General features: G+C 32.5%; 1 protein-coding gene across 3 annotated transcripts in view; it reads left to right on the top strand.

Annotated features, from left to right (window-relative positions):
* PTGR2 (prostaglandin reductase 2) overlaps positions 1–25,221 on the top strand; it is a 53,050-nt gene that overhangs the window by 7,286 nt on the left and 20,543 nt on the right. For 2 of the 3 annotated variants that reach the window (XR_007950646.1, XM_051977630.1), the window contains exons 2-3: positions 4,127–4,210; positions 15,190–15,308. Coding sequence is in view for 1 of the 3 variants with exons in the window: in XM_051977630.1 (XP_051833590.1) it covers positions 4,171–4,210; positions 15,190–15,308 (159 nt within the window). In the remaining 2 variants the exon portion in view is untranslated. Of the gene's footprint in view, positions 1–4,125; positions 4,211–15,189; positions 15,309–25,221 lie in introns of those variants that run through there. The other variant, XM_051977631.1, reaches the window with a different exon arrangement.

The following is a 25,221-nucleotide window of genomic DNA, read 5'->3' as shown; positions in this document are numbered from 1 at the left end:
CTATCATACTTGCTCCTCACACAAGCTGTTACCGTGTACAGTGTTCTGGTTCTGCTCACTTCACTCAATATCAGTTTATGTAAATCTGCCTGCTCATCATTTCTTATCAATAATAATATTTCATTACATTCATATATTGTAACTTATTCAGCCAAACTGATATTCTTAAAATTCAAACGTGACCATTCTATTTCTCTCTCAAGAAGCTCCAGTGGCTCCCTATTATCTCCAGATTCAATAACATTTGACATTTAATATTTTTTACTGTCTGGCTCTGATTTACCTCTCCAGACTTACATTCCTTCCCTTCATGAATTATGTGACCCACCCAAACCAAATTGACCTGTTTGGTGTCCTTCTTACATAAGATCCTATTGCCATGCTTTTGCAAAGCAGTCCCTGATACCCTCAGTGTGCCCCTTTCTCACTTTGGCTTGGAATCAACAATTTGCTCATAAACTAAGCTGGAATTTCTTTAATTGTATGCCAATATTTTGTTCTATTTTTAGTTTTCTACTCTCAGATTTATTTTGATCTTTGCTCAAACAAGTTAGATTAAGCTAACTTTCTAGAGACAACTAATTCAGATATGAATCCTACCTTGCTTATCATTTGTTATATATTTCTTTCTTTCTTTCTTTTTTTTTTTTGCTGAGGCAATTGCAGTTAAGTGACTTGCCCAGGGTCACACAGTTAGGAAGTGTTAAGTATCTGAGATCACATTTGAACTCAGGTCCTTCTGACTTCAGGGTTGGTGTGCTATTCACTGCGCCATCTAGCTGCCCCTATTATGTATTTCTTAAAATAAGTTTCATGTTTATGATATCCTGTGCTTGCTGACTTGTTACCCAAAGAAAGTATTCATGATAAATAGGCATGGTTTTTATAGGCATTAATTTGATTTGATTTGTTTGTCCTTCATTTTTTAAATTTTTTCTTCAGTGGTATTTTTTGCTAAATCCATTTAAAACAAGTTTTTTTAAATAAACCTTTTTATTTATTTATTTTTTAAAACTTTTTATTGACAGAACCCATGCCAGGGTAATTTTTTTACAGCATTATCCCTTGCACTCACTTCTGTTCCGATTTTTCCCCTTCCTTTCTCTACCCCCTCCCCCAGATGGCAAGCAGTCCTTTATATGTTAAATAGGTTATAATATATCCTAGATACAATATATGTGTGCAGAACTGAACAGTTCTCTTGTTGCACAGGGAGAATTGGATTCAGAAGGTATAAATAACCCAAGAAGAAAAATAGAAATGCAAGCAATTTATATTCATTTCCCAGTGTTCTTTCTTTGAGTGTAGCTGCTTCTGTCCATCCTTGATCAATTGAAACTGAATTAGTTCTCTTTATCGAAGAGATCCACTTCCATCCGAATACATCCTCAAACAGTGTCGTTGTTGACGTATATAATGATCTCCTGGTTCTGCTCATTTCACTTAGCATCAGTTCATGTAAGTCTCTCCAAGCCTCTCTGTATTCATCCTGCTGGTCATTTCTTACAGAACAATAATATTCCATAACATTCATATACCACAATTTACTCAACCATTCTCCAATTGATGTGCATCCATTCAATTTCCAGTTTCTAGCCACTACAAACAGAGCTGCCACAAACATTTTGGCACATACAGGTCCCTTTCCCTTTTTTAGTATCTCTTTGGGGTATAAGCCCAGTAGAAACACTGCTGAATCAAAGGGTATGCACAGTTTGATAACTTTTTGAGCATAGTTCCAAATCGCTCTCCAGAATAGCTGGATGTGTTCACAATTCCACCAACAATGTATCAGTGTCCCTGTTTTCCCACATCCCCTCCAACATTCCGCATTGTTTTTCCCTGTCATTCTAGCCAATCTGACAGGTGTGTAGTTGTATCTCAGAGTTGTCTTAATTTGCATTTCTCTGATTAATAATGACTTGGACCATATTTTCATATGGCTATAAGTAGTTTTAATTTCTTCGTCTGAGAATTGTCTGTTCATATCCTTTGACCATTTATCAATTGGAGAATGGCTTGATTTCTTATAAATTAGAGTCAATTTTCTATATATTTTGGAAATGAGGCCTTTATCAGAACCTTTGACTGTAAAAATGTTTTCCAGTTTATTGTTTCCCTTCTAATCTTGTCTGCATTTGTTTTGTTTGTACAAAAACTTTTCAATTTGATATAATCAAAATTTTCTATTTTGTGGTCAAGAAACCTTTTTATTTTCAAAACACATGCATAGATAGTTTTCAACATTCACCCTTGTAAAACCTTGTGTTCCAATTTTATTCTCCTTCCTTTTCCCTCACTCCATTCCTTAGATGGCACCATGTGTTAAATATGTGCAGTTCCTTGGAAAATGAGTAGATGCCTATCACTTGGGGAATGGCTGAACAAGTTGTGGTTTATGAAGGCAGTGGAATATTATAATTCTATAAAAAATGATGAACGAGCTGGAAAGATTTACATGAACCAATGCTGAGTGAAACAAGCAGAACCAGGAATACAATATACACAGTAACAGCAAGAGGATCACGTTGTGATGATCAACTTATATAAGACTAGGTTCTTCTCAGTGGTTCAGGGATTCAAAGCAATTCCAAAATACTTTGGACAGAAAATGCCAACTATATCCAGAAGAAGAAATAAGAGACTGAATATAAAGCAACACCTGCTATGTTCACATCTTTTTTCTGTTTCTGTTTTTTTTTTTTTTATCTCTCTCATGGATTGTCTTTTGCCCTTATTTTTCTCTTCCAACTTGATTCATAAAGCAATGTGTGTCAAAAATTAATTAAAAAATAAATTCTATCCATTTTAAAAAAGTATAACTCTTCTATACACATTTCCACAATTATGCTGCACAAGAAAAATCAGATCAAAATGGGAAAAATGAGAAAGAAAACAAAATGCAAACAATGACAAAAAAAGTGAAAATATGTTGTGATCCAAACTCAGTCCCTACAGTCCTCTCTCTGGATGCAAGTGACTCTCTCCATTACAAGACCATTGGAACTGACCTGAAACCCCTCACTGTCGAAAAGAGTCACGTTCATCAGAATTGATCATCATATTGCTGTGTACAATGTTCTTTTGGTTCTACTCAATTCAGCAACAGTTCATGTAAGTCTTTCCAGGCTTTCCTGAAATCATCCTGATGATCATGTCTTATAGAACAACAATATTCCATAACATTCATATACCATTATTCAGCCATTCTCCAGCTGATGGGCATTCACTCAGTTTCCTGTTCCTTACCACTACAAAAAGGGCTGCTATAAATATTTTTGCCTATGTGGGTCCTTTTCCCTTTTTTATGATCTCTTTGGGATACAGTCCCTGTAGTGACACTGCTAGATCAAAGGGTATGCACAGTTTGATAGCCCTTTGAGCATAGTGCCATGTTGCTCTCCAGAATGATTGAATCAGTTCACAACTGCACCAACAATGTATTAGTGTCCCAGTTTTCCCACGTGGCCTCCAAAATTCATCATTAACTTTTCCTGTCATCTTAGCCAAGGTATGTACTGAGGTATGTACTGGTACCTCAGAGTTGTCTTAATTTGGATTTTTCTATCAATAGTGACTTAGAACATTTGTAAAGATAGTTTTTAACATTCATTTTTGTAAGACTTTTGTGTTCCAAATTTCTCTCCCTCCCTTCCCCCTGACCTCCCCCAGATAGCAAACAATCTGATATAGATTACATTTGTGCAATTCTGTTAAACATATTTCCATATTTGTCATTTTATACCAAAAAAAAAAAAAATCAGACCAAAAGAAAAAAAAAAACACAAGAAAAAAACAGTTTCAAAGATGAAAATACTGTCCTTCAGTCCACGTTCAATGTCTATAGTTCTCTGTCTGGATGCAGATAGCATTTTCCTTCCCAAGTCAATTGGAATTTAGGCATTAATTTTATAATCAGATACTATGACCAGCTTTGGAAGAAAATACCATTTGGGGTTTTTCAATTGAGTAGGCTTTGAGAAAACCAAAAGTTAAAATTCTTGTTTGAATAAGTAATGCATATGCTGCTTTATTTCAGTTGGTAACAGTCATGATATTAATGCATTTCTTTTATTCCTTTGATAATTCAACTTTTAAAAGTCTTTTTTTGGTTCTCATTTTTTAGGAAGCTTTGAAGATAGATCTTTGTAGCTCCACTGCCTGAACATAATGATGCGTGTACATAGAATCATACTAAATTCCCGACCGGGTAGGTATTTGTTTATGATTAATGTGCATCTGTGACTACTTGCTACTTCCTTAAAGAAAGAAAAGTAATAATAACAATTGTTGACCTAACATGCAAAAATTAGATGATAGAAAATAATCTTATATTAAAACAGAAAAAATTCCACATTAGTACAAAGACCAAAGTATGTGAACAAACTGAATTACTTTTCTTTGTATTGATTTGGAATCATTTGCAGTAATTAGAATGATATTATGTATAATAGATTCTTTTTATTTATTCTTTTTCAAATTTATTATGGATATTTAAAATGTATTCTGTAATTCCTATAGAAAGAATCGGTTTACTTTCATGCCATTTGGGTAATCATAGAAGCTTAGATCTAGGAGAGGTTCTAGAACTCATCCAATTCATCTGTTGATAGATTTTATGTGTACTAGAGGTTATCTATCAGTTCATATTCTTAAAAATCATCAGAGAAGGTGAGATCTCTTGATGAATGTGAAAAATGAATGGGCATTTGTTTTCCACAGTTATGAAAAGTAAATTGGAGAAATGAAACTTAAATTAGAAAACCAAAACCCTCAAAGACATCAAGAAATAGTCAAGGGTGAAGATTATCTTCCCCCAAAAGAATGTAAGCTCCTTGAGATCAGGGACTGGCTATATAATGAGGGATAGAGATTCATGTTATATAACTTCTGTAATATCCAATTAATGGGGAATCAGGGAAAGGACTTGTGCTTCAGAATGGGAAATAAGGACTGCCTTTGGAGTCCTAAAGGTATATCTTTTCACCTAGGCACCCATTCTTGCAGGAATGTAAAATAAATCTTTTCTGCATTCATCAGTGAGTTACGGGAGTTTTTCATTAGATATTTGCTCTTATAATGGATCTAGTTTTTCCTAATATATCCTGACTGATTATCGAATAGTTATTAACTGTCTGTTGCATAGTGTCAAGAGCATTAGATATGTAATTAAATGATCTGACTCAAATCCTGGCTCTATCACTTATTATTTTGTGACCTGAGACAAATCACTCATCTCTTGGGATCTCAGTTTCTATGTTTATAAAATTAAGAAATGGAAATATAATCCTCAAAAGTTCTCAAAGTGTGATTTGGATTACCCTGAAGGATTTTAGTTCAAAACAGTTTTCATATTAGTACTGAGATGTTTTAATTTCCGATGTGGTAAAAACCCCTAAATATAACCCATACAAATGAAAGATCTGTTCAATTTCAAATTATATGTGTTAGTCACTAAATATTTATTAAGTGCCTACTGTTTGCTAGGCAATGTACAAAGCACTAGAATATGAAACTTCATCTCCATTTATTACTACTTCCTTTACAAAAAAGCATGTAATATTTCCATGTATTAATTTTCAAAACTGGCCTGATTATTTGTGCATCCTTCTTAATTTCCTTCTGTTCCATCTTATGCATTAAAAAATACTCCAGTGGCCCTCCTTTTTGTGGGGAAATGATTATTGCTAATCAACCCTAATCCCGAACTCTTCCAACCTATCTCCTTTCCCTCCATTTAAAAATGAAGAGAAAGTTAAATAGAAAAAGTAATGGTCTAGTCAGGGGACCTGGATTTTAATCCTGGTTCTGAAAGTAGTCATATGATCTTGGTTTTTGTTTTGAAAATTACGTTTTCTAAGCTTCTCTTTTCTTATCTGGAAAATTAGGACATGATTTTTATTACTTATCTTGCAAGCTAACAATGAAATATTGTTATTGTTATTATTACACTTTGTATTTCATCAGCAAATGCACAGAGGATAATCTGATTTTTATATCTAGACCTCACACCCAGCTCTGTATAAATTCATTTTTTTCCTCATTTGCTTTTTGCTATTACATAAATTCTTCTTACATCTTTCTACAGCATTTTGCTATTGAGGTTCTCTGTCTCTCTGCTTGACCAAGTGATTAAGTGTTTGCTGACTAGTGTGATTTCTAGCCTCTTTTAACCTTTCTGTTGTAATGACTATTTTTCTTCTATTAAAAACTCAAGATTCTTCCTCTGAAACTCTTTCATGACTATGGATCTCATGTAGGAGACTCTGCTGTATTCTAGGAATTAATGTAATCAGCACAAATGTCTTCTACAAATATAATCATTTGGAAGAGCTTTAGGAATAAATTGCATACTCTGTATTTTAGGTACAAACCTGCCAGAAATTTTTTTTTATTAATTTAGATTATCCTTATTAGTATTTCTACTTGAAAAGGCTAAATAATGAGGTGTTAAGCTATCAAAAGATGATCCTTTTATTAGTTGTAAATTAGTCCCTTGAGATAATCAGAAAGGAAGCAATAGACATATACAAACTTTACCTCTGAATAATATTAGAAATCAATTCATTGAGTCCACAAGAGAGACTTGGAGGAGCCTAGTTCCTAGAAGACATGGAACTGAAGTTGGAAGCTATGAGAAACCACATTGAACTAGGAGAATAGATGCAAAGACAGAAGTAGCCACCACAAAAAAAGGGGACAAGGATTCCAGAAACTATTGGGCTGATTAACATGAGGATTATATGGATAGATTCTCTGTTGCTGAAATCTCTCTCTTGTTTCTTGATTCTGACTCATGTTTCCCAATACATTTTTTGGTCATCTTCCCAATACTTAATCTTTGCACTGAAGTCACTGTATTAATATTTATCTTTATTTAATGTGGAGAGTCTTATCAAATTCTTTGTAGTATTTCTTGACCTCTTGCTATTGATATTGATATAAGCTACAATTACCTTCTCAGGGATCTTTTTGTTTATGCTCATCTTGAACAATGTAATGGAAAATAACCAAGTATCTCACAAAATCATGTTTCTTTTTGCTTTTTTGAGGTACATTGAAACCAACTCCCTAATTTTCAATTCTGAAACTTTTTCACCTTTTCTGTTTAGTTATAATTTCTTTATATCTTTTAGTTTCCTTTATAGTTAGAATAAAGCTATTAATATCTATTTCCTTCAGTAGTATGAAACTTAGTCTTTGGACAAGTATTTTGCATTTTGAGTGCTAACAAATTTATATGTAATGTTTAACCTATATCAAATTGCTTGCTATCTTGGGGAGGTGGGGCAGTGAGAGAGAAAAATTTATAATACAAGGTTTTGCAAAGGTGAAGGTTAAAAACTATCTTTGAATGTATTTGGAAAAATAAAGTACTATTCAAAAAAAGTAAGAAAAGCTTACATGTGCGCTAAAAACTGTGATTTTTAGAATCCATTTTCCAGCCAAACATTTCTTCATTCTTTTCTGTTTTTAGAATTCCTTCTTTTTAAGGATTTAAATTCTCATATTTTGAGTAGGATTAAATTATCATTCTTAAGGTAAAGATGGGAAATTTTTGCTATGCATTGTTAAATATGGGAGACAGCACTAATAGAGTGAATGGAAAGAAGATAGACCAGATAGTCAGAAAGAATTGGGTCTAAGTCTTGAATTTTAAATCTTGAGAACTAAAAGTAAAACTTTTTTTACCTTCCTAAATCCTTCTATAATTTTAAAACAAGTGATTAGGTAGTTTTAGAATGGAAGATTTAATGATTAAAGTCTGATATCTAAGATAGGTAGAAAAATAACACAAATATATAATAACAAATGTGAACAAATAGTTTTCTTTTTTAACATTGATATTTTTCCCCAGTAACGTGTAAAACAACTTTTAACATTTGTTTTAAAAGTTTAAGTTCCAAATTCTCTCCCTTCCTCCCTCCCTACTCATTCCTCTTACTGAGAAGGCACAGAAGAAGTTATGCAAAACATTTCCATAAGAAGTCATGTTGTGAAAGAAAGCATAGATTGCTCCCCAAAAATAAACTCAAGAAAACAAGTTTTAAAAAGTATGCTTCAATCTGTATTCAAACACAGTTTTTTCTCTGGGTATGGATAGCATTTTCTATCATAGGTTCTTCAGCGTTGTTTTGGATCATTGTACTGCTGAGAATAGCAAAGTCACTCACAATTGATCAGCTTGTATTATTGCTGTTACTTTGTACACAGTACATTTCACTTTCCATGAACTCATGGAAGTCTTTCCAGATTTTTCTGAAAGCATCCTGCTTATCATTTCTTTTAGCACAATAGTATTCCATCATAATTACATACCACAATTTATTTAGTCAGTTGATGTACATCTTCTCAAAGTTCAATTCTTTGCCCTGCGAAAAGAGTTGCTATAAATATTTTTGAACAGACATTTTACTTTAAAAAATTTTTTTGGGGGGATTCATATTTAATAATGGTATTGTTAGTTCAATAGGATATGCATAGTTTTATAGTCCTTTGGGAATAGTTCCAAATTGCACTATAGAATAGTTGAATCAGTTCACAATTCCACCAACAATGCATTAATTTTTGTTTTTCCCACATTCCCTCCAACAACAAGTAGTTTTCAGAAGAACTTCAAAGTATAATTGATCATTTGAAAACTTTCCAAATAAGCATAAGAACCTTGGTGGTAAAATGGAGTCAGGAAAACCTCATTTTTACTAAATAATCCAGTTCTAAAGAATAAGTGGGTCAAATATCAAATGACAAATAGAAACAATCAATAATTTTGTTAAAAATATTGGCAATGGTGGGTCAACATACAAAAATTTATGGGATGTAGCCAAAGCACTACTTAGGAGAAAATTTATTTCCAATTTCTTGCATCAACAAAATGAATATCAATGCAATTTTTTTCTCAATAGTATTTTATTCTTACAATTACATAAAAAGTTTTCAGCATTCATTTTTGTAGGATTTTGAGTTCCAGATTTTTTTCTTCCTCCTTCCCTTCTTTATCTCAACCCTCCCCAAGCAATCTGATATAGATTATACATAGTCATTTAAAACATATATCCATATTAGTCATGTTGTGAAAGAAAAATAAGAACAAAAGTGAAAAACCACAAGAAAGGGAAAAAAAAGATAAAAATAGTGTATTTTGATTGTATTTGGTTTCCATGGTTTTTTCTCTGCAGGTGGATAGCATTTTCTATTTCAAATGTATTGGAATTGTCTTGGATCATTGTACTGCTGAAAAAAGCTAATTCTGTCATAGCTAATCATCAAATAATCTTGTTACTGTGTACAATGTTCTCCTGATTCTCACTTCACTCAGAATTAGTTCATGTGAGTCTTTCCAGACTTTTCTGAAATCAGTCTAATGCAAAATTTTGAATAAAGTATTTTCAAGATGATTTTTAGCAATAAATCACAAGGATCATACACCATGACAGGTGGGATTTATTCCAGAAATGCAAAGTTGATTCAATATTAGGAAAACTAGCAACATAATTGACTATCTCAATAACAAAATTAACAGAAATCATATAATTATCTCAATCCATGTTGAAAAGACTTTTGAAAAAAAATATAGCATTCATTCCTATTAAAAACATTAAAGAGCATAGTAATAAAGAGAGCAGTCCTTAAGATGATAAGGAATTTCTATTTATAGATCTCTTGCAACAGCAAGCATTTTGTAATAGGGATAAGCTAGAAACTTTACCAGTAAGATCAGAAGTGAAGTAAGGATGTCCATTCACCTCTATTATTCAATATAATACTAGAAATGTTAGCTATTGCAATAAGAGAAGAAAAAGAAATTGAAGGGATTAGAATAGGCAATAAGGAAACAAAACTATTTCTCTTTGCAGATGACATGGTGATCTATTAGAGAACCCTAAAGTATCCACAAAAAGTTGCTTGAAACATTTAACAACTTTAGTAAAGTTTCAGAATAATAAGATAAATACCACATAAATCATAAACATTTCTTTATGTGACCAACAAAGCCTAGTAACAGAAGATAGAAAAGAGAGATTCCATTTAAAATAACTGTAAACAATATAAAATTATGAGGTGTCTACCTGTCAAGACAAACCCAGGAACTATGTAAACACAATTACAAAACACTTCACACAAATTTAAACATGATGGAAAATGCTACTAAATGCCATTAAACATTTAAATAATTGAAAAAATATCAATTGCTCATGGGTAGACTTAGTCAATATAATAAAAATAAAAATTCTGTTTAAACTAATTAACCAAATCTACCAAAATTAAACTACTAAAAAATTATCTGATAGAGCTAGAAAAAATGACCATCAACTTTCTTCTGGAAGAACAAATTGTAAAGAAAATTGGAAATTAATGAAAAAAAATACAAAGGAAGATAGCTTAGAAATAGCAGATCTCAAAGTATTTTATAAAGCAATAATTATCAAAACTATCTGGTACTGACTAAGAAGTAGAGTGGTAGACCAATAGAATGTATTGGGACCCATGACACAGTAGTCAATGACATTGTAACCTAGAGTTTGATAAACCTATAGACACTAGCTTTGGGGAGAAGAATTCACTATTTGACAAAAACTGCTGGAAAAAAAAAAAAAAACAGAAAACAACAGGACACAAACTAGACATGGACCAACATTTCACACTAGGGTAACACCATAATCAAATTAGAAGAGCAAGGAATAGTGTACCTGTCAGATCTATGGGGAAAATTTACGGTCAAACAGATAGCGAAAATTACAAACTACAAAATAGATAATTTTGATTATGTTAAATTAAAAAGGTTTTTTTTTTTTTTTTTACAAAAAAAAACCCAATGCAGCCAAGATTAGAAAGAAAACAGAAGGATGGAAAACAATCTTTACAGCAGATATCTTTGATAAAGGCCTTATTTCTCAAAATTTAGAAAATTTAGTAAAATTTATCAGCATATAAGGCATTCCCCCATTGATACATAATCAAAGGATATGAATAGGCAATTTTCAGATGAAGAAATCAGAATTATCTGTAGTCATATGAAGTGCTTTGAATCGCTTTTGATTAGAGAAACTCAAATTAAAACAACTCTGAGATACCACTTCACACATATCAGATTGACTATTATGACAAAAAAGAAAGTAATAAATGTTGGAGAAGATGTGGGAAAATTGAGACGCCCATGCACTGTTGGTAGAATCTCTGTCCCAAAGAAATCATAAAAAATGAAAAAGGACCTACATATATAAAAATATCTATATCAGGCTTTTTTGTAGTGGTAAAATATTGGAAGTGGAGGGGATGCCCATCAACTGGCAAATGACTGAACAAGCTATAGTATATGAATATAATAGGATACTACTGTGTAATAAGAAATGGTAAACAGATTTCAGAAAAACTTGGAAAGGCTTGTACGAACTGATGCTAGTAAAAGAAGCAAAACTAAAAAAAATTGTATTATCAGCAACATTGTGTGATTATCAACTATGAATGATTCATTCTCAGCACACAGCACACAGTACAAAGGTCTCATGAAGGAAAATTCTAATAAAATTCTGATTGCAAATCAAAGCATATTTTTTGCACTTAACATTAATCTTTTTTTCATGTTTTTTTTTCTTTTAGATCTTTTTCTTCTTTCACAACTCTATTATGGAAATATGTTTTACATGATAGCACATGTATAAACTATATCAAATTGCCTACCTCATTGGAAGTGGGGTAGAGATAGAAGGAAAGAGAAAAATTTATAACTCAAAGTCTTGTAAAAATGAATGCTAAAAATTTTCTTTCCATGTAACTGGGAGGAAATAAATTTCATTAAAAATATAAAAATTTTAAAAGACCATATTTTTAATTGTGCCTTGAATGTTTATTAGTTGAGTGTCCTGGAGCAAGTCATTTAACCTCTCAAAGCCTCAGTTAATCATCTATAAAATAAAGATAATAATAGCACCTTCCTCCCAAAGTTGGTGGGAGGACAAAATGAGATGTACTGTATAAATAGTTTTTTGCAAACCTTAAGTCACAATATAAATGTTGCTATTTATTATTAGCTTTATTATTTTATAATTAATAATCAGAGTTATATAAATTAAAGGAACTCTAAGGTTGAATTTCACACCATGGAAATTGGGGAATAGAGAGGATAAGCATTGATATAGTATTTGGCACTGGTCTAAGCACTTTAGAAGTATCTCATTTGCCTGAATTGGAAAAACTGACCATAAAATTGGAAAAAGCTGATTTTTTTATTGGTTATTTGGAAGACAGGCACATTAATATATTGTTTTTAGAGCTATGAATTAGTCCAGCCTTTCTGGATAACAGTTTTTAGTTATGCATGAAAAGTATCTATATTGTCCATATGATTTGATTCAATGATTCTACTATTGGGCATATAGTCTACATAATTCTATAGAAACCAAAATCTATTATGTGCCAAAATATCAATTGCTTCACCCTGGGGATTTTATAAATTAGAAACAAAGTAAGTGCCCATCAATTGGAGAATGGCATTTGAATGTAATGGGATATTATTGTGTATTAAGAAATGATGAGGCTGTCTCCAAGCAATACACTTAATCTCAGTGTCCCAAGCAAGCAGCAAGTTTATAAATTGTAAAGTGAAGATGATGAGTTCTAAATATCTAGGTTCTTAATCTTTTTACTAAACACTTCTGAGAATCTTATTTATAAATACATAAAATAAAATGTACAGTATTACAACGGAAATGATTTATATTAATATACAATTAAATCTGGAACAAAAGAAATTATAATAATGGGGAATTCAGAGAAACATGGGAATATTCATGAGCAATGTGAACTGATGCAGAGCAAAATATGCAGCTTTAAAAAAACAATATTTACTGGACCACAGTGATAGTAATGAAAAAATTAAAAGGAGTGTATAGTTGATGTGATTTAGGCGAGCAATTTCTAGTTCCAGTTCTATGTGTTTGGGGTTTAACACCAAATGAGATTGTAGGCACCAAATGTTGAGGTTTGGTCATGTGAAGAATTCACAGTGGTCTTTCTCTTTGGCAAAAGGAGAAGAAATTATAGACATCATTAATGATGGAAAAGACAAGTTCCCTAGTTGAATTCACAAGTTCCCAGAAGAAAGGAAACATCTTATCAGGTTGAAGTATGCCCTTAGCTGGAAAGCTAAATCTGTAAAATAATTTAGCATTCCAGATGTTAGTTAGCTATAAGAAAGAGAAAGAATAAAGACAAGGTGGGGAATGAAAAGAGAAACACCATATAGCATGGTAGGGATGAAAGGGGAGACACTATGTAGCATGGAGGAGGGGTAAAAGGAAAGACACCATGAGACAGAGTCTTGGTGGACTGACCCAAAAGGGGTTCAGCAATGATTGCATGAACCATGGACAGATTTATAGGGGAAAATTAACTCGGATTTCTAATCAGCATAGCAACTTGGAATTAACCACGACCTCCACAGAAGGTGGCACCATAAGGCTAAACTGATCCCCATTAATGCCCCTCTCTGCCTGCTTCAGGGAGCAATTCCATCACTATTTCTGTCTTTCTCTGCCAACTGCCAATAGTTTACAGGATCTCATCACAGTGAGTAATTGAAAAACCAATCAAGTGGGGCAGCTAGTTGGTACAATGGATAGAGCACCAGCCCTGAATTCAGGAGGACCTGAATTCAAATTTGACCTCAGACATTTAACAAAAAAAGAAAGAAAGAAAAGAAAAAGAAAAAACAATCAAGATTTGAGAAAAGAGATAATCAAATATAGTACCTTCCTCACAGCAGAGAGATAGGTGACTTCTGGGGCCAAATGTTTTATATATATATATATATTCAGATGGAATCTCTGGCTCAGATGTTTTTGCTTAACTGTTTTGTCACATGGAAGATTTGAGGAAAGGGAGGATTCAAGAAATATCTTTGAGGTAAATACAATAAGTATCAATAAAACTTTTAAAAATACATGTAAAAAGATTTGTGTTTAATACCAGTTATAAAATCTGTAGTTTCAAAGAAATATTTTTGAGAAAATCAGCAACAATTAAAAAATAAGTAGTCTCAGTGTATAACTTTAAATTATTGGGAAATGCAGCTCAAAAACAGACATTATTCAGTTCAAGTCAAAATCTATTAAATACCTTCTATGGGTCAGGCACTAAATATTGGGGAATACAGATTTTTTAAAAAGACAGTCCTTGTTCTTGGAGACTGTTTACAACCAAATAGGGGCAGAGTATAATGAAGGGAGCAGCAATGGGAGTACTCAACATGAAGACATCATGAGGTTTGATGGATTGAAAAGTAATAGAACTGCTGATAGAAAATGGAGTTAATTCCAAGGAACGCTTTGGGAGGAGCTTGTGGCTTTATCCTCCATCCTTCTAATCTGAAGGAAGAGGCAACTAAGAGAGTTGAGAAGGTGTTGATTATCAAAAACTGTGTCAGTCTGCATAACAATGAGGTTTCAGTTGATCAACTTATCTTGAGGGGTGCATGATGTTCTGTGGAGTGAAAACAAGTGGAGCTACTGATGGAAAGTGGTCATTTAAAGTGAATAAAGGAATAACTGCTAAAGGGAATTATTTTAGAAAATAATAGTTAATGAGTGGCTGCCATCAGTTGGAGAATGGCTGAATAAGTGATGGTATATGAATGCTATGGAATATAACTCTTCTGTAAGAGATGATCAGCAAGATGATTGCAAAGAGGCCTTGAGAGACTTAAATGAATTGATGCTAAGTGGAGCAGAACTAGGAGATCATTATACATGGCAACAACAAGACTATACAATGATCAATTCTGATAGACATGGTTCTTTTCACCAATGAGATGATTCAGGCTAGTTCCAGTGGTCTTGTAATGAATAGAACCATCTGCACAACATAGCATTTTCACTTTTTGTATTATTGTTTGTTTGCTTTTTGTTTTCTTTCTCATTTTAAAAATGGAATGGAATAGAAAATTCTGTGGAAATATGTATAGAATTGCACATGTTTAACATATATTGGATAACTTGCCCATCTGGGGGGGGGGAAGAGAAGGAAAAAATTTGAAATACAAGATGTTACAAGAGTGAATGTTGAAAATTATCTATGCAAATGTTTTGAAAATAAAAAAAGCTTTAATAATAATAAAAAGAACATAATAGTTAAAGAATAATTATTCTAAAATACTTTTATTGACCTTTTGTTTATCCAACATTATTTTAGGGAAAAATGGCAACCCAGTGGCAGAGAATTTCCGTATGGAAGAGATTAATTTACCAGATAAATTAAATGAGGGACAAGTAAAAGTCAGAACTCTTTATCTCTCTGTGGATCCTTATATGGTAAGTAGTAAGGTACTATGATTAAAATAATAACAATAATAATAATTTTATGAGATACACTGCATATGCAGTATTGAAAACAATTATTAGAAGGGAACAGTTAGACTTTTATAAGCATATGCCATATTTTGGACATCATATTATTGACTAAAAGGCATAGAGAATATAAAATTCCAGTTATTAATTGTTGGTTATTAAAATTTTTTTTGATTTAATCCAAGTGCTGCTTTACAGTATTTCCTCTAACAAAACATCTCCCTACATATGTCCAAATTATAAAATTCCTTGAAAAATCTAAGAGAGAACCTTTTCTTTCAGTCCTGTGACCTTTAATATTAGGTGAGATATATGCTCACCAAAGATGTTTAGTCTTGTCATGAAGAATCTTCAGCACAGAGTTCAAATCATAATGAGATTCTTTACAAATAATGAAGCTTCCTAAATCTTCCTGTTTATGGTTGACATGGTAGTAAATTTCATTTAGCCCTGGGTATTGCAGAGCTTTCTTTAAAACTTTTACTTTTAACATTTTGAATTTGATAATCATCAACAAAGATGAACATTTTCTATAGAAAAAAATAGAAAAAGGAGACTCCATATGAAATTTCCTGAAACATATAATTTGGTTTGTTTTTTATAATACATATTTAATATGATAGTTCAAACACTGTCTTTTTTTGTCTCTGTTTCTTATTTTCATCTTTCCTGTTTTCTTTAAAAAAGAATGTGTTAACACTTTTTTCTTCATTTCCTTCCCTTACCTTAATGCAGTGTTGGTAGAGTTGTGAAATGATCCAACCATTCTGAAGAACAATTTGTAACTATGCCCAAATGGCTATAAAACTGTGCATACCCTTTGATCCAGCAGTGCTACTATTGGTCTGTATTCTAAAGAAATCATAAAAGAGGGAAAAGGACACATATGCAAAAATGTTTGTAGCAGCTCTTTTTGTGGTAGCAAAGAATTGGAAAATGAGTAGATGTCCATCAATTGGGGAATGGCTGAATAAATTATGGTATATGAAAATAATGGAATATTATATTTCTATAAAAATGCTGAAGAAACTGATCTGAAAAAGAGATTTACATGAACTGATGCTGAATGAAAGAAGCATCAGCAAAAGGCAAACATTGTACATAATAACAGCAAGATTGTGTGAAGATCAACTGTGATAGGCCTGGCTCTTCTCAGTAGTTCAGTGATCAGTAGTTCAGCAATACCAGTTGCTTTGGATGGAAAATGCCATCGCATCCAGAGGGAGAACTATGGAGAAGACTGAATGTAAATCAATACATGCTATGTTCACTTTATAAATTTTTCTTCTGCTATTTTTTCTCTCATAGTTTTTCCCTTTTGTAATAAGTTTTCTCTCCCAACATGATTCATAAGGAAATCTGTTTAAAAAATGCATGGGTATAACAAAAAAAATGTTATTTTTTACATATAAATGAAAAAAAAATTTCCTTCCCTTCTTCTCCCTCCTTCCCTTCATTTTCTTCCTTCCTTTTTCCTTTTCTTCCATCTTTCTTTCTTTTCTTCGTCATTTCCCTTCTTCCTTTGTTTCTGGCTATCAGTATCATCCTTTCTCCATCCCAAAACAAAAATCCTTCCTTATAACAAATAAGTATAGTTACTCAAAATAAAATTATGTATTGGCTGTTTCTGAAAATACAGGGCTTATTCTGTACTTGTCAATCATCACATCTCTACCAAGTTGTTCTCAGTGATCTTTGCATTGATTTTAATTATTTAATTTTTCATAGCTGTTTTTCTTTACAGTGCTGTAGTCACTGTTTAATTTGATCTTCTGGTTCTGCTCATTTGACTCTTTTTCAATTCATACAAGTCCTCTCAGGTTTCATTAAGACTATTTCTGTATTCATTTTTATGATGAAATAAATAATTAAAAACATTTATTAAATGCCAACTATGTGCTAAGCATATGTGCTATAGACAGGTAGCACAGTCTGTAGAGTGCCAGACCTGGAGTCAGGAAGACCTGAGTTCATATCTAGCCTCAGAAACTTAACAGCTGTGTAATCCTGAGCAAGTTTCCTCATTTGTAAAATGAGCTAGAGAAGGAAATGGCAAAAGTACTCCAGTATCTCTGCCAAGAAAACTCCTAATGGAGTTATAAAGAATAGGACACAGCTGAAACAGCTGAACAGCAACATGTGCCAGGCTGTGCTAAACTCTGGTGATACAAAAAGAGGCAAAAAATAGTCCCTATCCTCAAGGGCTTATAATCTAATGGGGAAGACAATATGCAAACAAATATATGCAAAGCCAGTTATATTTAGGCTAAATAGGATATAATTAACAGATGAAAGGCTTCCTAGAAGAGCTAGAATTGTAGTTGGATCTTAAAGGAAGCCAGGGAAGGTCATTGCATCCATATATCATAATTTGTTCAGCCATTCTCAGAATAATAGCTACCATTTTGTTTTTGTTTCTTTCTATGACAAAAAAAGTACTGTTATAAATATTTTTGTATATGTTGATCCTCTTCATTTTTCTTTGATCTTTTTGGAGCATAAACTTAGTAGTGGTATCGAGCCAAAGAATAAATACAGTTCAGTAACTTTTTGAATATAGTTCCAAATTACTTTCTAGAATGATCAGACAATTTCACAGCTCTCCTGCTGGTTCATTAATGTGCCTTTCCTGCCATAATCCTTCCAGTAATTGTTATTTTCTACTTTTATTATTGCTTTAATCATGGCATTAATGAAACAGATGAAATGAAATTTGAGTTGTTTTTGTTTGCATTTCTTTATTATTAATGATTTGAAATATTTTTTTACATAATTGTTTATTGTCTGCTTTTCTTCTTTTGAGTATTTATCTATTAGGAAATAACTTTTATTCTTCTATATTTGTATCCCCATAGAATTTGGATCTTTTTTCAAAATTTATCAAAAAAATTTGCTGAGAAGATTCTTTTGTTTTCTTAATTATTATCCTTTTAATTCTAACCACATTTATTTTGTGTAAAAAAAAAACCCTTCAATTTTGTGTAATCAAAATTGTCCATTTTATCTTGTTATAATCTCTATTCTCTTTTTTTTAGGGAGTATTTTCCCAAAGGCATCGTTTATTTGAACAGGCTCAACAATACTTTGCTATGAATGATGAAAATGGACATCCCTCCCATACCCACTGAGTTTATTTTCATTGTTATTCTTCATTTTCATCATCTATAGCTGCAGTTTTTTTAATATTTATTTTTTTAAATAATTATAACTTTTTATTAACAGAACCCATGCCAGGGTAATTTTTTACCCTGCTCTCACTTCTGTTCCGATTTTTCCCCTCCTTCCCTCTCCCGCCTCCCCCAGATGGCAAGTAGTCCTATACATGTTAAATGTGTCACAGTATATCCTAGATACAATCTATGTGTGCAGAACTGAACAGTTCTCTTGTTGCACAGGAAGAATTGGATTCAGAAGGTAAAAATAATCCAGGAAGAAAAACAAAAATGCAAACAGTTTACATTCATTTCCCAATGTTCTTTCTTTGGGTGTAGCGGCTTCTGTCCATCATTGATCAATTGAAACTGAGTTAGATCTTCTCTTTATCAAAGAAATCCATTTCCATCAGAATACATCCTCATACAGTATCATTGTTGAAGTGTATAATGATCTCCTGGTTCTGCTTATTTCACTTAGCATCAGTTCATGTAAGTCTCTCCAAGTCTCTCTGTATTCATCCTGCTGGTCATTTCTTACAGAAAAATAATATCCCATAACATTCATGTACCACAGTTTACCCAACCATTCTCCAATTGATGGGCATCCATTCATTTTCCAGTTTCTAGCTATAATCTCTATTCTTTATTAGATCAAGAATTCTTCCTTTTTCACAGTCATGAAAGGTATTTCTTTCCCTACTCCTCTGATTAATTAATGGTACAAGAGCTTTTAAATCTAGATTTCCGGTCCATTTGGAGCTTATTTTATTATATATTATGAGTTAATGATTTATATCTTGTTTCTCTTATAATGCTTTCCATTTACACAAGAAATTTTGTCAAATAGTCTTTACTCTAGTAATTGGGTGTTCTTGGGTTTATCAAATACTATGCTATTGTATTTGATTGTTTCTGGGTCTTCTACATCTTTTTTTTCCCCTTAAGTCCAGTACTAAAAGTGTTTTGATGATTATTGCTCTGTAGTCTTAAGATGTGGTAGTAGTAATCCCTTTTTGTTTCTTATTTTTTATTATTTACCTTGAGATTCTTAATCTTTTCTTCCTTCAGATTTTATTTTTTTTTCTACTTCTGAAAGTAATTCTTTGGTTACTTTGGTTATTTAATTTAGGTATTGTTGGCATTTTTGTTATATTAGCATAGCCAAACCATGAGCAGTTATCTTTCCAATTACTTAGGCCTATTTTCATTGCTGTAAAGTGTGTCTTGATAGCTAGCCTCTCATTTTATGTATTTGATACCTATTTTTAAATAATAGCTTTTTATTTTCAAAATATATGCAAAGATAGTTTTCAACATTTACCTTTGCAAAATCTTGTATTTCAAATTTCTTCCTTCCTTTTCCCTGCTCCCTTCCCTAGACAGCAAATAATATAAAATATGTTAAACATGTGTAGTTCTTCTTTACATAGTTCCACATTTACCACGTAGTATAAGAAAAATCAGTCAAAAAGAAAAAAATGAGAAAGAAAAAAAAGCAAACAAAGAACAATAAAAAAAGTTGAGAATATTTTGTTGTGATCCACATTCATTCTCACAGTGTTCTTTCTGAATGCAGATGGCTCTTTCCATCACAAATCTATTGGAATTGGCCTGAATCATCTCATTGTTAAAAAGAGCCACATCCATCAGAATTAATTGTCACAAAATCTTCTTGTTGCTGTATACAATGTTCTACTCACTTCACTTAGTATCAATTCATATAAATCTCTCTGGGACTTTCTGAAATCTTGATACTTATTTTTAATATATTTTTTCTTCTTTCTTCCCTTTGGTTTGTCTTGGTAATATATAGGAAAGTTAATAAATATGGGTTTATTTTATCGTCTTCTATATTCTGAAGTTGTTGATTATTGACTATGTAGCTTCTCTAAATAAGCCATTATATCTTCAGCAAAAAGGTTACAATTTGGTTGCTTCTTTGACTATGATTGTTCCCTTAATTTCTTTTTTTCTTATTCCCATCTGCTAGCATTTTTAGACCTACATAAAATAAGTCTTGATAATGGACATCTTTGCTTTACCCATGATCCTACCAGAAAAGTGTCTAATTAGAGAATCTTTTAAAAGTAATCCATAGTTATTTTCAAAATTTTGGCCTTATGGCCAGATTATAAGGTGTAGTTGTCTAAAGATTGTCTATCAGTATGTGTCTGGAACAAATGCTACAAATTAGTTGACCCTTGAATTGAACAAGACTTAATAGGCTTTATATATTATTCCCTTTGAGAAATTGCACAGTATTTTTAAAAAATGATTCCAACTTTCTTTATAAGACAAAGGTCAATATTTAATTTATTTAAAATTTGCTATTTATTATTTGCATTCTTTTCTTTTCAAATTTTGAGTTCCAAATTCTTCTACTCCCACCCCACTCACTGAGAAAGAAAGCAATATGATATTAATTATACATGTAAAATCAGGACCAATATTTTTAATAGCAATAATTAAATCTAATAGTCTAATGGTAGTGTTCTATATTTGAATCATGAAGTACTGTAATCTCTGTAAAACTAACACTGAAAATTATCCAAGGAAAAAATAATATTATCCATTTTTGTAGATCATGTGATTAATTTAGAAAAATCTAAATGATTGACCTTTTAAAATTGAAGCAATTCAGTAAAATTGTAGGATACAAAAATGTAATGGTATTACTAGTGTACCATAAGAAACTACCAACATGAAGAATTGGGTGGGGATGGAGGAAAAGAATTGGGAAGACAAGAAAAGACACATGAATTGGTGAAAAATGAAATAAGTTGAAACAAATACACACACACATAATGAACGGAAAGAACAAAAAAGTGTAAAGGAATGCTATCTAATTATAATGACTAAGTTTTCTCTGAAGAAGAGATAAGAAAATGTACTTACATGCAGAAGTAGGAGAATTGTGGTTATAGAAAACCTAATAAATTGTCATACTATGATGATGAGTTGATGTTTTTGTTGTGCTGTTCCCCCCATCTCCACCACTACTGCCCTTATTCTTTGTTAACAGCGATGTTTCTGTGGAATGATATATTTGTAAAATGGAGTTAATATATAAAAAGATGATATCAACAAAACATTTTTTAAAAGAGGGAAAATGTTCTGGTCCCATGGCAAAAGCAAGCCTGTATAATTCACTCATTTATTCAAGCAATCTTTAAGTCCTTAATAAGTACCAGGTAATGTGAGAAGCACTAAGAATACAAAGAAAATGCCAAAAAAATTTTCATTCCCAAATGAAAATGGTATCATTGTCAATATAAAGTCTGTCCCTAGAATCATGAGTCAGTAGACCTCCTATGAATTCACCACAGGACAAGAATTATCCAGGAGGGGAAGGTAGCAATGGATTGTGATTTTCACCATCGGAGTAAATAATATTAAAAAGATCACAGGTCTTTTAGAATCTCGAGTCTCCAAAGTGGAGCATTACTGACGTTATACCAAGGGCTTTGTGATCAGTAAGTCAGAGGGTAAGAAGATGGATCACATCTCACCTTGCCCAAAGTAGCCAATCAAAATACTCATCTCCAACCCAACTATACCAATTCTTATGTTCTACCTCCTCTTCTATTCTTACCCTTCCTTATGCTATGCAAGCTCCTAAGCTCCCCACCTCTGACCTGGAGGGGGAGCAGTGATAACCTAACTGATACCCAAGCACCCATAGCATTAGCAGTGAAGGTGCTTTTCCCTGTATATCCATCATTTGGCAGATCCCCCTTCGAGGGTAGGCTCTGCTTTCTGGGCCCCAAACCAGATGAGTAAAGGGCTGCCTCTGTCCTTTTTACATTGGGTGGAATAGTCAAGTAGTTAAACAGACACAGAAGAGTTTTAGTGTTTATCATGGGTTTCATTACATTATCTTTCTCTGAAACCTTCCCTTTTCAAACATTTCTGCATTGAGGAGACAACTATCCTTCCACTTAGATTTACAACATCAGTGTCATTAGGTACCCCTCTCCTTCACCTCACATATCCAATGCTTTGTCAAATCTTGTCATTTCTGAATAATGTCTCTCCCTTTCTCCCCATTTACACCCCTAGTACAGGGCTTCATCATCTCATGGTTAGACTGTTGGCAATAGTTGAGTAGTGAAATAGTTTCATTCCTGTCCATTGTTCATTCAGCCATTAAATTCATCTTCCTAGCACTTAGATCTGATTCCTTATTCAGTCAACTCCAGTGACTCCCTATCACCTCCAGGATTAAATATAAAACTCGCTGTTTGGCAACCAAAGGATTTCACAACCTTACTACCTTTCAGTTTTCTTACACCTTACTCTTCCTGCCATGTATACTGCACACCAGTGATACTGACTTTGTGACTATTCCTTGAACAAAATACTCCATTACTTGATTCCGGGCATTTTCAGTATCTATTCACTGTGCCTAGAAGTCTCTCCCTCTCCACTTCCTGGTGTCCCTGGCTTCCTCCAAATCCCAGCTAAATCCTACATTCTATAAAAAGCTTTTCCTTACCTCCCTTATTTCTAGTACTTCCCTCCATTAATTATCTCTAATTTATCTCTTGCTTGTTTAGTTTTGTTTTCATCTTGTCTCCTCTTTAAGACTTCATAAGAGCAGCAACTATCTTTAGCCATTCTTTGTATTTCCAGAGTTTAGTACAGTGTACTAGAGTATTGGAATATCTTAATTGGATAACTTGATTTTCTTTCTTTCTTTTTTTTTTTTTTGTATTTGATTTATTTATTTAATATTTTCTCCCAGTTACATTTAAAACAATTTTTTTACATTTGTTTTTGAAATTTTTGAGTTCTAGATTCTCTCCCTTATCCCCACCCAAAATTAAAAAACCACATGTGAAGTTATATAAAACATTTCCTTAAGTCAAGTTGTGAGCTGTGTGACACTGGCAAGTTATTTAATCCCAATTGACTCAGCAAAAAAAAAAAAAAAAAGTTAAGTTTTGAAAGAAAACAGATCTCCTACCCTAATGAAAATAAAAATCCTCAAGGAAAATTAAGTCCGAGAGAGAGAGAGAGAGAGAGAGAGAGAGAGAGAGAGAATATGCTTTAATCAGTATTCAGACATAATTATTTCTTTCCCTTGTATTTTTCAATATAAGTCCTTCAGAGTACTCATGGATCATTGTACTGGATGGCTTGATTTTCAAAGAATGGTACATTTTAACATCTTATAACAATTTTGATGAAGTGTCTAAAGTAGTTTGCTTTTATTCTTGACACCCCTAACAGTATCCTTAAGATGTGTAATTATTTCAGCAAACTTTAGGAAGCTCAGTGTTTTGGTGCTTTTATCTAACATTTTCTTTATATTTTTTCTTATTTCAATTTATAAAGGATGATATTGTCCAGGGCTATGTTTCTTAAATTGTGGATATATTGTTTGCATTGGATTCTGCAAGGATAGCTGATGTTTTTGAAAAAGCTAATTTTGCTTTTTTTATCCTCATCCATAAAATGAAGATAATATGATTGTACATATATAGCCTGTATTGGATCACTTGCCATCTTGGAGAAGGGAGAGGGGAAGAAGGAAAAGAGAACAATTTGGAACTCAAAAATGTTATAAAAAATAAATATTGAGGATTATGTTCACATGTAATTAGAAATAATAAAAGACTATTTAAAAAATAAAAACAAAATAAAAGGATGAGAATAGCACCTGTCTTACAAGTTAGTTGTAAAAATCAAATGGAATAATACTATATTGTTCAAGTGTTTAGAAAATCTTAAAGCTCTATGTAAATGTTTGCTCTTATAGTTATTCTTTGGGTCTTGGTTTCTCATTTGTAAAACTGGAATATGTGCAATATCTACCCCATAGTCACAGTGTTGATTTTGGAATCAGAAAATTCTTTATGAGTTCCAATATGGTCTTAGAGACTTACTAATTGAATGATACTGGGCAATTTATAACCCTGTTTGCCTCGGTTTACTCATTGATAAAATGAGCTGGAGAAGAAAATGGCAAACTGCTCCTGTAAATTTTGCCAAGAAAATTTCAAATGGAGACATGAAGAGTTGAACAAAACTCATAGACAAATGTTTGTCAAATTCAGTGATATTTATTAAATAAGCATTTGTGTATTCCAGGTATTATGTTAACCACTGAGGATACAAATACAAGCAAAAAGAATAATAGTCCCTGCCTTTAAGGAATTTACTTTCTAAGTGGGAAAAGACAATATTTAATAATAATTAAATAGTAGTTTCTATGTTCCTGGCACTGTGCTAAAGGCTTTATAATTATTATCTCATGTGATCTTTATAATAACACTGGGAGGTTAGTGTTATTATTATCGCACTTTTACAGTTGAGTAAAGTGAGGCAAATAGTGACTTACCCAACATTACACATCTAGTAGGTATATGAAATTGGATTTGATTCAAGTTTTCCTAACTCCAGGCCCTATGTTCTAGCTACTGCACTACCAATATATAAAAATTGCTGGGGTGGGAGCAGTGGGAAGGTATCTGCTCAGGCCAGGAATTATCCTAACAAACCTTCTATGGTGTAGTGGAAAAGTTTAAAAAATGAAGGATAGTTTGAGCCTTTCCTGAAAATAGATTCCTGAAAGAACTCACCTATGGGAGAAGGGACCATTAGCAGAAAATAGGCTGCTGACATATAGAGGCAGAGTCTAGAGAATGAAATGTACCCAGCCTAGGCTTTTCCTCTAATGCTTCCTTTGTAAGACTTTAAAGCATTATATAAATGAGCAC

This window comes from Antechinus flavipes, chromosome 2 (genome assembly GCF_016432865.1).
Source record: "Antechinus flavipes isolate AdamAnt ecotype Samford, QLD, Australia chromosome 2, AdamAnt_v2, whole genome shotgun sequence".
Taxonomy (NCBI): Eukaryota; Metazoa; Chordata; class Mammalia; order Dasyuromorphia; family Dasyuridae; genus Antechinus; species Antechinus flavipes.
Note: the sequence above shows the minus strand (reverse complement) of the source record. Positions and strands in the feature narration are given on the sequence as shown.